The following is a 17,771-nucleotide window of genomic DNA, read 5'->3' on the forward strand; positions in this document are numbered from 1 at the left end:
TTCCATTTTCCTGGCTGGACTCTGCTTTTCGGTGAGCTAAGAAAAGTATCACAGCTAAGACCATGGCTCAGGATGTAGCTGATACGGCGAATTCTTGGGTAAATTGCAAAATATAATTCGTATCACTGATTCTAACATACTGATCAAGATACTATAATTTAGGGCTGATTCAGAAGGATGTTTGGACTATTTTAAAATTCTTGCTCAAAAAGGAAGCAAAATCTGTAAAATCTTTGGTGGAATGGTTCGAGTTGGAGCAATATTAAAAGCAGTCTAGAATTTCAACAGGAAATGCCCTGTTCCCAAACTCAGCCACGCTGTGGGGCAGGGGTTCCCAGACTGAGGGGCGCTCAGCCAAACCCCTGGAGTTCACACCTAGGACCGACCTCAGACATGGGAGGCGTGACCTGAGGGAGATGCTTATTAACTTCAAGAGAGACCACGAATTTCACTCTGGAAGAAACGAAGAAGACTGCTTTGCAGCAGAGCTCTGCATTTTTAAATCAAGAGACACACCCACAGGAGACACTCTGACCTCTTTCCACAAACTTACTGCTTTACATGGCATTTCCCATAAATAGCTGGAAACGAGTTCTCTTATCAGAGATATGACTTGCAAATATTTCCTCCCATTCTGTGGGCTGTCATTTTGCTATTTTTAAAAAGATTTTATTTATTTATCTTTAGAGAGAGGGGAAGGGAGGGAGAAAGAGAGGGAGAGAACCATCGATGGAGCGATAAGCACCAACTGGCTGCCCTCCGTGCGCGCCCTGACGCGCAACCCAGGCATGTGCTCTGACCAGGAATCGAACCTGCAATCTTTCGCTTCACCAGACAACCGAGCCACACCCGTCAGGGCTCATTTCACCTTCTTGATGGTATCCTGGTAAGTACAAATGTTTTTAATTTTGTTGAAGTCCCAGTTTATTTTTTCTTTTGTCACTTGTGCTTTCAGGGTCACAGCTAAGAAACCGCTGCCTGACTCAACATCACAAAGATCTGTTCCTATGCTTTGTTCTGGAAGTTTATAGCTGTGGCTCTAAGACGTGTGTCTGTGACCCACCTGGAGTTACCTTTCTGTTGGGCAGGGGCCCAACCCTGGGCTTATGCACGTGGACAGACATCCAGTCGTTCCATCGCCACATGGCGCCCTTGTTCAAAATCTACTGACTTACATAGGAGCATGGTTGGTCCTGGACTTTCGAGTCCCGCTGCAAGACTCCTATGAATGATTTTTCTTCTGCCTGCAAAGCTCTTTTCCACTGGCACTGCCTATTAACTCCTGGTCACCCTTCACGTCTTAGCTCCTAGGTCACTTCCCCCAAGAAGCTTCTTCTGACCCTCACGGACTGAGCCAGGTCTATTTGCTTTATGTTTTCATCTCATCCATACAATACCTGAAATTCTGACTTACATACAGTACTAAATGTATAGACAAAAGATCCAGTTTGGCTATGGGTCTTCTAAATTGCAAAAATCTGAATTGCAAAATATAATTCATATAATAGGCTAATTTACCAAAATAGAGATGGTTGCCATAACCATATTATAAAAGTGAGGTCTGTGTTCGGAAAATCTACTACAGTTTCCTTTCCCGTCTTTCCAATAAGAAATTTAAGCTTGGGCATTAAAAAACAGGGGGTGGGGGGAGAACGAGAATACTGTTAAAGCTGGAGTCAGTAACAGACACTGTAGACTCTCAGTGAGCACACACACTGCTGCCTCTGGGGCCTCTTCTAGCACTGCGTCCCCAGTCCAGACAGAACTCCCGGCCAGGCTATCCGGGGGAAAAGCGGCAAGTCAGCGAAGCACTCTGAATCGCCCGTCCCATCAGGAGCCCCGGTCAGAGCCAGAGGGACTACGGGCCTGGTCTTGGCTTCTCCTCCGCCCCCAGGGTGCGGACAGGGAGTGGGAGCGGAGGCCCAACTTCCCTGTGCCTCCATTCCCTTCCTTCCCTGAGGTTTCCTTTCTCCTCTCTGCTTTCTTCTACAATTAATGATTTTTTTAATATTGATTACATAGCAAAATGACAATATTCCTGGCATACTGGGTTATATGAAATATATTATTAAAGTTAATTTCACCCTTTTACCTTTTTAGTGTGGTCACTAAAAAATTTAAAATTATTCATGTGACTTGCATATTATTTGATAGCATGGCTTTGGAGCATAACCAGGATATAACCACTGCACATACTGGCTCTTATTTAAAAAGTAAAAACTGAATGATAGACATATTCAGAGTAAAATTCACAAAGCAAAGAGTTGATTCAAGTAAAATCAGAAAAGTGTAACTTTATGAAAAACTGATCAAGAAATCTGTCTTTATAATCAAGTTTGTCAAAAATGTTTTCTTGATAAAAATTCATTAACATTGGTGTAGACTTGATTAAAAATCTGTCTTCTGCCCTGGCCAGGGTAGCTCAGTTGGTTAAAGCACTGTGCCATAAACCAGAGGGCTGCAGGTTCGATTCCCGGTCAGGACACAAGCCTGGGTTGTGTTTGGTCCCTAGTTGGGGTTCGTGCAAGAGGCAACTGATGGATGTTTCTCTCTCACAGTGACGTTTCCCTCCCTCCCTTTCTCCCCCTCTTCCTCCATAAAACTAAATAAACTAAAAAAAAAAAAAATCTCTGCATTCTGAAAGGTCAGGTCCAAACATCCTGAAGGCCAAAATACCAGGGTAAACACCCCTTACACTCATCATCAGACTACAGCTGGTCCTGAGCTGGCGTGACAGGACGCGGGTCTCTGCCCATCCTGCGGGCGTGCACAGGGCTGTGTCCACGCAGGCAGTGTTCACATGCGCTCTGGTGCTGAAGCTCAGAAAACACCCTCCGGGTCTGGGGAAGAGGCTGGAAGGCCGGTATTAACTAGGAAAGGGTTAGGAAAGTCAGTCAAGTTCCTGCAGTGCTTTTTCCAGGCACCATTACCTTCCTCCCATCAGAGATGCTGAATATTTCTCCATAAAACTGAACATTAATTCAAACCACAACTTGAAATCAGAACTGTATTTACACAGGCAGGAAAAAATATGGTTATTCAGAAAGGGGTTTTTAGCCAAATACAATATCCCTGTGAAATAATCTAAGATGCCAAAAAAATACTTTGGAAGTTAAAAAAAGAGAGAGAAGGCGGGGGTGGGGGGACCACGGGGGGGGGGGCAAGGGGGCACACTTTAAAGCTGAGCAACAAAGCAGCTGAGGTTTCGTCGAGTTCAGGGGAAGAGTTACTATGAGGATGTCCTAAAACCCGCCCGATCAGCCTTCTCTGCAGCACCTGGGGACGGCGCAATGACCGTCCTCACTTGATTCAAAAACGAAGAAACAGACCAGCACGTCATAATTTCACATTTCACGTGTGATTATTAACACTGTCTTCAGAGAAATGGTGAAGTTAGGTCATGCTCCTTACGAAGTCATGTGGCAATTTCATGACTACGCTCTCTTGGACCGGACTCGGTCAGCTGTGACCATCGCCTGACTGGGAAGAGAATGGTGGTCGCAGCAGGGCTCCGGAGACAGGAGACCCACGTAGGAGTCGTGGTCCTGTCACGAGACATGGAGAGCAGCCCTGGTTCTGTCACCAGGGCCAGCCTCTGCTGCCTGTTCTATAAAACAAGCATGCCCATCTCAAAGGATTCTTAGAGAGGCTGAGTGGTTAACTATGACTCTTCTGAACACGAAAGTGCTGTAGGAAGCGTTGGTACTCACTCATCTGATTTCTTAAAATATCACCTTTAATCTAGCGCTAACCAATATCAATAGTATGTATCGCTTTGGTTGACATTAACATGGATACCTGTTCCTCCATTTTGCCTTGTCATCTTCATGAACCAACACAAAGGCATCAAAAGAAGGAGAAATGTTAGAAAGATAACTCCGTTCACAGAGATGTCAGTAGATAAACCGGGTCTGTGTCTTACATGAACTGGCTACCTAAAAGATAAATTTCAATCTAATACATTAAATCTGATGTAAGAAAATTTAGTCCTTTCATTTAACTAAGTATAACCAAAGCAAAAGTGAGAAATTAGGTGGCCCTTTTATTAGAGAATGTCAACTTACACAAGATCACTGTCATCGTAACACCAAACAGTATTTTTAAAAGGCACCTGACACTTATTTACATTGGAAGATAAGACATATTTGCTTTGTCTTTTAACCCACTTCGTTCCACCCCGTCCGACAGAACTTTGGGTGCAGAGTCCACAGCGCGCACTGTCTGGTTCTCCACAGTCACGCCTTCTACCAGATCAGGGTCAGCGATGAAGCGGAAATGACAATGCTGAGGTCTCATTACCCGTGAGTTAAGTCCGAGTTACTATGTGCATCTGGGAGAGATTTCATATACATTTTTGACATAACCAGGTCAAATTTATTTTCTCTCTACCCTCTTCCTTCAATCCTCTAGTATGAATTCTGATATTCTGTACTGTATTTTCCATATCAAAACAAGAATATTTTAATGTGAGTCAAGTTATATTTAATTTCTAAAGGCTCACATAGCCAAGCACATCCCTTCAAAACGGAAGGCGATCCGTCAGTGAAAAGTGAAGTCATTACAGTAACTTTGGCACTTACTGTCACCAACACTGCAGAAGACATTCTAATGACAGAAGGCTCTCTAGGCTGCAGACCGACTGGACCTTAAACCACTTCTGAAAGCTTTCTGTCACAAACCAGTACGTCATGTTCAGGCCACACACACACAGGTGTTTAGAAGCCTGGGACCATGTGTCGCACTGGAAAAGCGGAACGGCTCCCCGGCCGGGTGGCTCAGCCGGCTGCAGCACGTCCACGCGCCGCACAGCTGCAGCTTCGTGCCCCCGGGCAGGGCGCGTGCCCCGGTTCCACGTTCCATCCGTGGTTGGGGCACATGTGGGAGGGAGGCTACCAATGTTTCTCTTTCACATCAATGTTTCTCTCTCTCTCTCAAAATCAACAGACATGTCCTCGGGTGAGGATTTAAAACCTTTGGAATAACTCACATAAAAGCCTCCATTTCTGGGTCTCGTGAGAGAGCTGAAGACCGGGCCACACTGGGCCCCCGTCCTCTGTGGCAAGCGTTGAGTGGGGCTGAGCATTTGCTGCCCCTGTAAGAAACTCCAATTCATCACGGCCTCTGCTCAGTCCGACCTGCCCTTCTGGGTTATCCTTAGGGCCCCAGTCCACAATCAGTGTTTGTGATCCGCACTCACGGTGTTTCTTCACACAGCAACCACTCCCCACTCTGTCCACTCAGCACTCCACGCCAACGCCACACACACGTGTGCACATGCATCACTTTGGTCATTGCTAGTCCGCTAGCTCTTCAGCCAGCTTCCAGATTATGTCACACACTTTCACGTGAATTCCTCCCTGCGTCCAGAATGTCCTTCCCCGACTCCCTGTCTGCTCAGTTATACCTCCTCATCATTTATGGGAGGTCAGCTATGCCTTCACTAGCCCTTCTCCCCCTCCGCGCCGCCGTCACCGAGTGTAAGGGATCGCTCCTTCCTCCGGAAACAATCTGCTGCACGGATGGAACTACTGGCAGTCTGCCCCTTCGTGCCTGACCGGCAGCCTGCCCCCACCTTTGTAGCGCTAGTGCCTGTTTCAGTGCTTGGTAACACACAACAGCAAACGATGGATTTTTGATAAATAAATGAAAGACTTATTGATTTTTCTCCGGGAGGGGAGGATATCTAGGAAGAACAGAACACAGGACAAAAGAAATATATGATTTGTGCTCTGAATTACTCATCCATATGAAGGAAAATACACAAAACATATTAATTCAAAACATTCTCTTCTCTACAGAATTTCCTTCTGCCTTTATACTTGGAAGAATTAATAAAACACACATGTAAGAATAGAACCATTAAGTTAAAAAGGGCTTAATTATTTATCTAACTGATACACACTTTTTACTTAACTAAAATTTTGGCATTGTGTAGTATACCCAGATGTTTATATCGTCACAAATAATTTTTTTAACCATTTATGGCAATTCAGAAAACTGCATCTGGTATTTCTTATATGTTTCCTCTAAAATCACCACTTCTGCCAAAAACATCTATAAAGAAATCCCTCAAAAGGTTTGGGTAACAAAGCGTCTGGGAATGTATCTGGCCTGCGTTCAACAGGACATTGTATGTTTTCTTGTATAAATCATGTCCTGGAAAACGGAATGTCTTTATTTGAAATAAAAACTCTACCATCCAATACCAAAAAGTTAGTTCCACAAAAAATATTTTAAACTTCTTTTATATTTGTAGTTTTAAAATGCCACAGCAGGTTTACTAGGTCTCATTTTTATGGTATTCTAGATTTTCTTTAAAGAACACTCTAAGAAAACTTTCCATTCTCAACTCATAGATACTTTGAAAAGCAGTCACCAAACCTTCCTTAAAATAATATCAGTTCTGGGGCCCTGGGAGACGTGGGTATAAACCAGCAGACAGGCCAAAGGAGTTTCCCGATGCCAGAACCTGAACTGGTATTGTTTATGAAGCTTATTTTTCCCTGTGTACACAAAATTCACTACTCTTTTGAATACTAGTTATCAAAACAAAAAGAATTTTGTACTATTTCGATTTCATCCCGTCACCTTCACTTAAGCAGGACTTTACCTTGAGAACGATGGTGAAGAACAAGAGGTGAAAGAAGGGAACTGGCCATACACGCAGTAAGGAAGCGTAACGCATCTTTCGATGGCTTGGCGGCAGCCCCGTTTCCCCAGGGGTGTCTGTTCCCGCGAATGACAATTCCACAGAAATGATGAGCTCTGATCAGCTCAGAATAGTTAATGAAAGACACTGTCCTATCTGTTTCATAGAAAAATCAGTACAAGTACGGGGTGACATGTGAAAGAAGTCTTTGGAACTATTAAAAAAAGAATATTTCAGGGAAAACCTTGCAAGAATAATTTCTAAAAGGGAGGAAAGCAGTGATTCTTCTACTAGCCAACATTGTCTATTAAATATAGCACCTGTATCATCTTGGGGTTTTCTTCCATTGTTATTTCCCTTAGGGGGTGGTCGGGGACGAAGAGAGAGACTTTTCACATTTTCGGGGTGAAAGCCCGAGACCACCGATGCAGGGCCCTGCCCCAGCGCCTCCGGCCCACGGACCGCTCCTGGCCCACCGGGGTCCTTGGGGAATTGACGAGGCACCGTGTCACGGGCGGTGCTGTCTGTGCACCCTGGTCTTACGTGAGGAACTGGCGGTGTTTCCACGTGCTGTGCTACTTCCTCGGAAAAAGGGATCCTGTCTAGTATCTCGCGCAGCACTGAAAATGAAGCCAAGTAATTGGTTCTCATTAATTATTTAATGCCTGATAAGGCACCTTCCTACTTTTCACACGGAGCCTGAAAACACCCTGAACTCACGAGCACAGTTGCACGTACATGGCACCAACAATTATGTATTCTGAGAATGACTGAAATCATCAACTCTTTGCTGCTTTAATACCGGTATTATACACGATGGCTCCCTTTTCGTGTCCGACCAGACTGAATCAGCTCATTTCTGGTAGCAATGACATAATCAGCATTTCCAATAAAATATCACTTTTTAAAATGAGTTTCCTAATATTGTTTAAATGTTGAAACTGCATATCAACTAATCATCAGTCTGCAGATGCTTAGGAATAAAACAATACTTTGCCTCTACGATTCAAGGCTCTGTGTACTTTCTTGCAACAAAAGCCAATCTGTCCTTTTCAAAATTGTTTCTCCTGGCAAATATTTTTGCTGTCTGGCCAAGTTTTGTGTTAAAAATAAAGTACAGTATTACAGCATCAATCAACATTTAAAGTACTTAATGATCTATGAAAGAAAATATACAGTGATTCTTTTGAAACAACCAAGCCAATCAAAGTTTTATTTATATTATCAAATCAAGAGTGTAGCTTTGAGAAAATAAAATCACACCACTGTTTAGAGATGTAAAGCAGTATCGAGCACTTAGGTAATAAAAGAACAGACTGTTAGAGCTGTAAAGGGCAAGAACAGCCTGAAGACATAACAGAACTGTATCTGCTCCGCTTCCCGTCTGCGCAGCGCTGGCCTCTTGCCTGCCCTTCCAAACGCCAGCGGTGGAAGCATAATCGGGGCTTTTTCTGTCGCGAACGCTGACTCTCAACCTTACTATACATTCACAATGAACGTTACTTGTAACTTCTTCACGTGAGCAGGGGTCTAGGCCACAGCCTTGTCCCTGACAACCCAAATCTGAAAATGTCCCCCTGCTACCGGGTGCTGAAGTGGGTGCCTGAACAAGCACTGAGTAGTGCAGGGACTCTGGTCGTGGGTGTCGACCACAGTAAGTCCCAGATTTTGCAGTCTCACCGCTACCTACTGGGAACGACTCAGGGAGACATCCAAAAGGGGGTGTGGCCTCAGACACTCCAGCAGCATGACACAGAACCCTGCGCCGGCACAGACCAAGGGCTGGTTCCAAACGCTGCCTTTTCAGCTCCGCGAGTTCAGCGCTACGCTGCTGTGATTCTCGGCTAACCCCTCGGGTGCCCCATGTGTCCACTCTGGGCTGTTCCTGTGTCTTCCAGGAAACGCTGCAGCTGCACTGGCCTTCAAGACCCACTTGGGCTCTCTTCCCAATGAACACCGCCTCCAGACACGGGCAACGGTTTCAACACTTAGGGTGCACCAGAGAAGGGACTGTCTCTCTTCAAAGGAGTTGGAGACGCACGGAACAAGTATAAGTCAGACTACACAGTGCTCTTTCCCCGACAGGAAGGAATACGGCAAACATGCAAAGAACACGGACTTTGGTCAAGGGTAAAGGATCAGAGTTCAAATCTCGGCTTCCTTGATTTATAAAATGAAACTACCGCCACCTACTTTAGAGTTGCGTGTGAAGAGTAAAAGAAAGGAGACCCAGCACACAGTGCGTGTCATGTAAAATGCCCACGACACTCCATACACAACTGTCAGCCCGTGCCAGACCCCCAGGCTGGGGACCCCAGGCAGGTGGTACAAAGCGAACAGAGGACTTCCAGTTGGCCGGTAATCTGCCTCCGAATCAAGTGACCTGGAGGAAAACCACCTCACGTGACCAACCTTATTTTTTGTGTTCCCAAAAATCTCTTGTCCCCTGCCTCCTGCTGGATTCTGGCTTGTCCCTTGGTACCCGAGTTTCAGAGGTTCCCGCCTGCCTGCTTCCTCAGCGTCTCAGTCGCTGTTTCTGCTGTCTGACAGTATCTCTGCCGTGGCATCTCCTTCCAGTTTTGCCTGTTTCTAACTTTTACATTATTTTAGGTGGCACTTCTTAATTCCTTAATCACGTCTTGGTGTGACTGCGACTACGCAGACACTAAAAGGTGGTGGGTTTGTAGGTCCCCTTATCACCTTCTGACAGCATTACATCCTTACCTACTGCAGGCAGCCCCGGAATAGCTTTACCTTCCTGGGGACCCTTACATCAGAGATTACATGAGGACACGCCACCTTTGTCACGTCAGAGTCAACAAAGCACTGATGAGCCACCTGATCATCTGAGGCCCAGGTGACAACCCTAAGCACAGGACCCAACTCAGGGAACTGACGGAGCTTATGACAAACCTTACAAGCACCAGAATGTACCAGAGGAGTGGCCTGTAGGTGGAGCGCCGTCTACAGTCATAAAAACCCAGCTGTGCCCAGACGCTCATCACACAAGAAGCTCCTTTTACCAGCCAGCACTCGCTCGCTAGCACAGCAGACGGCGTTAGGCGATCAGATGAACACGGACTGACTGGGGGGGGTCGTCAACAGAAGGAGTCAGGTCAGTCACAGCAGCCCCCTTGGTGGTCACCAGGGTGACGGCCAACACAACCTGACCGCCTCAGTGCCAAGGAAGACGAACTGGACGGCCAGGGCCAACTTACGACTCCGGTCTCACCAGGACCACATTCGAGCGGAAGCAAATCGGTCATGGGAGGTGGTAACGGAAGGCGCCCACCCACGGAAGTTGGTCTCACCCAGCTTCACCCAGGCATGGGGGAAGGCACTGACTCACTAGTGTGCGGGAAGAAAAGGAAAAGGGAAAAAACCTACTTTGTTTTTTAAGTTGTTCAATTTGTTCTTCCTTCAAATCTAATTGCTCTGTGAGTCTTGACGCTGAATCCAACGCAGCATTTGCTTCATCCAGACGCTCCTAAGGGAAGGGAAGGGAATGAAAACGCAGCATGTCAAAGCTACTTCACCAACTACGGGGCAGGACGCATCTTAGAGTCGGTCAACCCTTTCCGTTTCCGCAGGTGCGCTTGGGCAGCAAGGTCACGCAACTGAGTGTCAAAGACGGAACCCACACCTCACAACCCAACACCGCCTCTCTTAGAGGAACTAATCAGGAAAAGAGGCTGCAACACAAAAAGACACGGTGACAAACATAAAAAAGGGACAGGAGAGAACAAAAGCTACAAGAAGCAGATACACAAAGTCAAGAACGACAGCAACAAATGCTCTAAGTTTTGTAAGCCTGATGGGTGTAAAGTGATGTTTCATTATTACTTTTTATTTCCCTAACTGCTAGTGAATCTGAGCCTTTTTTCCTGATTACAGAATGGCCGGATCTGCTCTTCTGTGGAAGCCTCCTCACAAGCCTTGCCGTTTTCCTGCTGCGCCGTCTCCCTGCGGGCGGCCTGTGGGCGCGCACTCATTCCACAGGAGAGATGGACCCTCGTCAGCAGCGCCGCTGCAAACATTACTCCCCCGAGCTGCCGTCTGCCTGCCGACCGCCTGTTTCTGCACGTGGAGTGTTTAAACTGCACGTGGTCGAACACGCTCCCCTGTGTTCGCAGCCTTTTGCATTTGAGTCGTGGCTAGGCCCCTCCTTGACCCTAGGCTGTCCATGTGGTCTTCTAGGTTTTCTTACAGGAAACTTACTTTTGAAAATATTTACATCTTCAAAATAGTGTTTCTCAAGGGACGTATTTCTGACATCCTGGCCCCTGACCACCAAATGCCAGAAATCCGTGCCGTCACTGAAGCCACCGGAGATGCCCCGATTCCCAGCGCCGCTCCCGTTAGGCACCCTCACCCCACCACACGTGGGATTTAACTCCACACACGGTGCGGTATGGGGCCCGTTTTGTTTTGTTTCATAGAGAGAGCCAGTTGTACCAGCAACATTCGTTACATGATCTATCCTTTTCCCATGAAATTTAAGTTAGTTTAGTTGAGGGTTTTAGTCTTAAATTCTCAAATCTCTCTTGAGCTCTGTTTCTGAATTTTCCGTCTCTTCCACTAATCTAGTCAATATGGCACTGATTTATGGCTCTATTTCAATATTTAGTGCACAAGCCCCTCCTTACTGTTGTTGCTCTGCACAATTTTCTTAGCTATTCTGGAATATTCACTCATGTACACTTTAGGTCAAGTTTTGCCATATTGAAGCAGAATGTGGTACCTTGGACAGGTGTCATCTTGTCATCTTGGTGTCATCTTGGACAGACTGTAGCCCCCAGTTATTCAATCACACATAACCCACATGGTGCTGTGAAGGTATTTACAAATAGAATCAAAGCCTCTCATCAGCTTAATTTAAGGAAGGCACGTACATTATCCTGGATAATCAGGGTGGACCAGTCTCAACTGACTGAGCCAGCTGAAAATCCTTGAAAGCAGGCCTGCGGCTCCCCCCCACCCCTCCCCCAACAGAAGGAATTCCTTTTCTGGTCAGCAAGTCTGGCCCCTGCCCTTGGAGTTCCGTCCTGCTGGCGCCACTCCTTCCAAACCACCTGCGGACGGCAGCCCCGGCCCGTGCCTGTGCGTCCTGCCGGCACACCCTGTGATCCTCCTGCGCTGCCTGCCAGGACCACGAAGCTCCTCGCGGTAGAGCTCAGAGGGGTGCATGGTGTATGTATCAACGTGTGCCTTCACACACATGTCACACACAAAGACTTAATATTCAAAATCCACAACACTAAGCCTTGTGTAAAAGAAGTTTAAATGCTATTTTAACCTAATTTTGCTTATATTTAATCAATTATTAAAGTTAAAACTACACTAAGATTTTTTCAAAAATTAATACTCAGATTTTGTTACTCTTTCTACCATTTCATTTTTATTTCATTAATTTCAGCTTTTATCTTTACTAATTCCCTTTTGTTTCTTCTAATTTTACTCTTTTTCTAAACATATGTTACATTTTAAGTTAAAAACAAACCTAGTTTAAAAAAGAAGATGTGACTTCTACTTGAACAGTATCACCAACTAGATACTCTGCACCCAACAGAAGCAACTAAAAGTACTGGGTAAAATACTTGTTTAAACATATTAATGAGCTGACCAGGAAGTAACCATAAATGGCCAATAAACATTAAAAGATGCTTGACCTCATTAGTAGTCAGAGAAATGCAAACTAAAACCAGAAGAAGAGAACCCTCTGCCCCTACCACATTGGCAAAAACTTAAACATATTCTTATAATGTCAAGCGCCACCAAGGACGTAGAATGAGAACTCTTACGTACCACTGGTAGGAATAAGTCGGCATAACCGCTTTAGAAAACCATGTGCCACCATCTAATAAAGTGGAAACTGCTCACACGTATCTCATGACTCAGCAATTCCAATCAAGACACACACCTGGAAGAAACCCCTGTAGCGCGCACCAGAAGATATGGACAAGGAAGTTCGTAACCACACTGAAGACCAGATAATGAAAATATCCTCACCAATAAAATGGGTAAATAAATTATATATTCATGCAATGAACAAAGCAGTGAAAATAAGGAACACTCTGCACACAGCAACACAGCTGAGACTCATGAACAGACTACTAGGCAAAAAAACAAGTCCCAGGAAAATTATTCGATGTACAGTTCAAAGTGCTGCTTATACAGAGTTCACAACTATGCGAAACCACACTGTGCACTGTTCGAGCTGCACATCGACGTGACGAAACCGCACGAGATGACAAGGGTGGGCCAACACAACAGGCCAGAGGGGCCGGCGGTGAGGGAGGGACGAGAGGGGGAGGCACGCACGAGGAGCCCCGAAGGACGGCGCCCCACTGGGGCGGTGAGCGTGTGGGCCTTTGCTGGGTGCCTGGTCTTGTATTTTACACACGTTATCTACACACGGTTCTGCAGACACTCAATATTTAACAATTTCAGAACTTTACAGGAACTATGGCTTCACTTATTTGGAATATTAATGTACCTGAATAGCACGTTCACCACCAATGACAGGTACGCACATTTTAGTTTCTACCAGCAATCACCAGAATCTAATCAAACTTAGAAAAGTTTACCCTAAATCTAAAAGCAAGTCACTTTGTGTCATATCTCTTCATAAGAGTTCCTTCTGTTTATATTTTATATATAAATGTTTGTATGTGTAAAAGGCAGCATAATAAAGAGAAAACGTATCTTAAAGGATTATGCTGCAAAAAAGATCTAATGGGATAATATCTATTATTTCAATCCATGTGAAATAAAGTACCCAATATATTTTGTTGAAAAGAGAAAATTATAAAGTTAAAACTGTAGATTAATTTGTTTTTTCTTCCTTGATCTCTAAAATACTCACCCGCGCCCCGGAATTAAAACACCCTGCATCTCGTATCTGCTGCTGGTCACGCGAGGAAAACCCTGAGGGCCTTGCTCACTATGACGCCACGGCACAGGGGCAGGCTAGTCGCCCAGACAGTGTTCACTCAATCATTTAGGAAATTATTTCTAGGACGACAGTTCTACAAGCAATTGCTTTGCAAATAATATTTACAGGGGAAATTATTTCAACCCACCTGTAATGAGATCAGTTTCCCTTCCAGATTTTCTGCCTTTTTCTTCCATTCAGCTACGAGCTGTTTGTGCTTTTCTAGTTCAGCAGAATACATAGCTTTTTCCTCTAAAGAAGAAAAAAGTTACATATATTTTGCAATTGTATTATAAAATTAGAGTTTTAAACCACTTGAAATTTTAATAATTCAACAAAAATAGTTCATACGTCTCAACAACTATGCATGCCTCAGTGACAGCCTTACCGGAATAGAGATAACGAGGCCTGCCTGAGCCCTTCCCCACCTGGGCCATCTCGCAGACTCTTGCCTCCGTCCAGGACTCCACTCGATACCCCCTCTTTGGCAAAGCCTTCCTCCCTACAGCCTCAGCCCCACACTGTTTTGTACACACGTTCACTTCAGTATGTATGTGTAGTGGATCTAGAAAACACTTATACTTAAAATTCAAGATTTCAACCATATAAGGAACCCCAAAGGCCTACCGTGTTCGAGTTGAGAGTTTAACTTGGGCACAAAGCTGAAACTCCTGTTGCTTCATTAGCCTCACATCCCCTAATCGCCCACCTGCTCCCACCAGCCGGCAATTAGCTGCCAACAATTACTAAACGCATGAACAAACAAATGGATGCGTAAACAATGTCAGAGGGAGTAACTCTGAGGAGGGGAGATAGATGTGAAAAAGCATACTCGGTTATCACCGCTATCGTGTCTCCAAAAGATTGTTTTCCAGCCGGACTAGAAAACAGTTACCTCGAACTATAGGCGAAGAGCTAAGAACAGGTTCTGCAACTTTCCAGAGGAGAGCCATTACTGACAGTCAACTCTTTAAGTAGGTTCAACCTCCACCTGGGATCTCAAAACCGAACCCCCTTTCCTAGGTGCGACTCTCTTCCTCTGTATTCCACGCGTGACCGCAGGAGCGTCCTCTCCACGTTACCCTTACAGCCTCCCCACACGTACCTTACCTGGCCATGTGATAGATACTAAGACAAATTTCAGTGATTACTATACATAGCTTACATTCTCTAGTCTTACTTGTAAAAACAGTCTAAACTAACTGGTTAATGGCTACATATCTTCCCCCCTACAAGTGGGCAACCTTTCAAAGACACCCATGTCCCCACGTCTAGCCTAAAACAGCACTGAAACAAGCCAACCTTCCCAGTAACGACGGTAACCTCTCCTCGCCGGAAGGCTGACCACACACCCACCTTGCTGGAAGTGCTCCAGGACCATCTGCAGGTTGGAGAGCGACAGAGCGTACTGCTTCACTTGCTCCCGGGACACAGTGAGCTGCAGGGCGGTTTCGTCCCTTTGCTTGGACACGACGTTCAACTGTTCCTGCAGGGACTCCACCTGCAGACTGGCCTGATGGCTTCAAACACGAGAAAAATCAAACTGTTTCTATTTAGGCGCGTTACAAGACGAAACATCTTCCCTACGTTTTTGGATTAAATGCAAATTAGATTTCACACTATTTAGATAACTTTAATAAGGTGAAGTCTCTTCCCTACTTTTTTTATTGTGGTAAAATACACATAATATTTACTACTTCAATCACTTTTAAGCGCAGAGGTCAGTGGCACTGAGGACATTCACGTTCCTGCACAACCATCCCCACCATCCACCGCCAGAACGCCTGGCCTCCGCCCCAGCCGAAGCACCACACTCATTAAACAGTAGCTCCACTTCCCCCGGCAACCACAATCCTACTCTCTGTCTCCATGAATCTGACCTCATTACATCAAGTTCGAGTTCAAAGAACCTTGGAGTGCCTCTAATCCTCGTTCTCCCCATTTTTGTTAATCCAACCATCCTTCCTGCGAATGTGACTTGAATAAATGGCAAGCATTTTAAAGACAGCATAGGGCTAGACAAGAAATGTCACCATAAGGAAAATTTACAAATGGCCTGCAACTCTCCTGTTTCCAGACTAAAACTCCAGAATGTAATTTACCAGCAAATTTTTAATTGTAAGAAACCTCAGAAATCATTTTATCCAGCTTCCAAATCCAATGAGCAATGAATTCTGACACCCCCTTGCTTTTGACATGTGAAATCACGGCCTTCCTAAGGTGAGAGCACTGATTAACCGCTCTCATCACTAGTTAATCATCTCTTACCATTATCTTTCTGGTACTTAACTAACCCCTACAACTGCCCCAAACGATAAATCAAAGTTCCCTAAGAGATTTATATAATACCTATGCAGGCTCATATCACTGATGTACTTCCTTAATGTATAATTATTACATACAAAATACTTACTGCAAGTCTTTCCTGGGTTTTTAATAATCCAGTTAAATTCTTACTCAAGGGCAGCCCATCGAAGCCCATGTAGAACAGTTATTAGTACTTTGAAGAAACTTTACCCAATAGCACCCTCTCGTGGAAAGAGCAGTAAACTGATAAGCAGCAGACAACTGCCCTCAAATGTCCCTGGGTTTGGTTCAACTTCGCAGGCTAGTGGAGCACTCAAAGGGAGACTGTGAAGATGAAATGAGCTGTGAGGCCACTCAGGAGGTCAACGGTTTACCACGTGGTACTGCTGTTAGGTAAAGACTCAGACACCGTAATCTGCTTTGTAGCTTGTGTTACGTGCAGAACAAGGATTTGCTGACCATCTACTGAGCTGTGCACAAGAACGTATGCCTGTGGGAAGGGCACAAAATAAACGGTGTCCTTGCTCCCCTCAGTGACCTTACATTCCACTGGGTGGAAGAGAAGTGTAAGATGAGTCAACAATTACCCATAAAATATAAGCGCCCCATCAAAGACGCACTAGTATTATGCAGGGTCAAAGGAAAAAAATGTCACCCCAGGGTTTGGTTTTGGACTTGAGGAGTGGGGTGCGACGCAAGGCATTCTTTGTGAAGGACATGCTACCTGAAGAATAGGTGAGATTAACAGAAAAACTGCCAGAGATCAGAGATCAGAGATCATTAAAGCAGAAGCAAGAGTACGAAATGGAAAAGAAACAAAACCAGTCGCTGTGTCTGGAGCACTGAGAACTACGGTTTGGTGGGCTGTGGGCTACAGCCAGAAGGAAGCAAGGCTGAGGTGGGACACGGCCCGCAACCACACCACGGGTCCACCCGGGCTTTAAAAAAGGAGTGCCAAGACCACGGCTCTTCTTCGCAACTGTTACCCCGGCAATTACTATGACGGGCAAGCGAACGGGGGCAGAGCAAACAGGGCCCGAAAAGTGAGACAGCAACGTCACAGGCCGAGGGTGTCTAGGCGCTTCTGTCTGTGTGAAACGCACACACAAACGACATCCCCTGTTCTCGTTTTACACGAGTTTTCCGTCCGAGTGTGACGCAATGATGAAGTTCCCCACACTGGGAGGGGCCGTCCACCACTGGAGTACCGTCTCCCCTGGCCCACGGCTCTCTGCGGACTCAGGCACCTACCATCTTCTCACTGCTCCCTTGGCACAGCGCACAGTAAATACATGCATAAAAACACATGCGTATCAGAATGGAAATAAAAGTAGACACCATTTTTCTGCAAGATTATTCAGAAATATATTTCAGAAGTTTTAAAAATACCCTTTGAACCAAGCTTCCATTTCTAAAACTTTACACCAAGGAAATAATGTCACAAGAAAAAATACCTTTCTTAAGGTATGACAGCACTCTTAGTAATTCTGAAAAATTGAAACACTCTACATACATGTCCAATAATAAATAACTGGATTAAAGAAATTATGGCAATCCCAAAAATGGCACACTATGTAGCCATAAAATGATATTGCAGAAACATATAGTTTAATGTGTACTGGTACACATATTAACAGAAGCAGGTTACAAAACAGTATGAATGTATGACCTCTGTTTGCTTTAAAAGTATATAATATGTACACAAATATATCAAAGTGTAATAAAGACACAAAGAGAAAGATGACTTCTGGGTGGGTGGGACTTTGGCTTTATGTTCTTTTGGTTTATGTGCTTTTCTTTAAGGGAAAAATATGTTTTGTAATAAGAAAAAAGACATTTTACTGAGAGAAATAAAATTTTTAACTGTATAAGTAGGGACCT

At 45.0% G+C, this 17,771-nt stretch overlaps 1 protein-coding gene across 2 annotated transcripts in view; it reads right to left on the reverse strand.

Annotated features, from left to right (window-relative positions):
* Nucleotides 1–17,771, reverse strand: part of TRIP11 (thyroid hormone receptor interactor 11) — a 62,948-nt gene that overhangs the window by 8,960 nt on the left and 36,217 nt on the right. For both annotated transcript variants that reach the window (XM_045822009.1, XM_045822010.1), the window contains exons 14-16: nt 14,940–15,103; nt 13,732–13,835; nt 10,037–10,136 (exon numbers count right to left, since the gene is read on the reverse strand). In XM_045822009.1, the coding sequence (XP_045677965.1) occupies nt 10,037–10,136; nt 13,732–13,835; nt 14,940–15,103 (368 nt within the window). The remainder of the gene's footprint in view (nt 1–10,036; nt 10,137–13,731; nt 13,836–14,939; nt 15,104–17,771) is intronic.

The sequence above is a fragment of the Phyllostomus hastatus genome, unplaced genomic scaffold (genome assembly GCF_019186645.2).
Source record: "Phyllostomus hastatus isolate PE091 unplaced genomic scaffold, TTU_PhHast_1.1 phas_scaffold_501, whole genome shotgun sequence".
Lineage (NCBI taxonomy): Eukaryota > Metazoa > Chordata > Mammalia > Chiroptera > Phyllostomidae > Phyllostomus > Phyllostomus hastatus.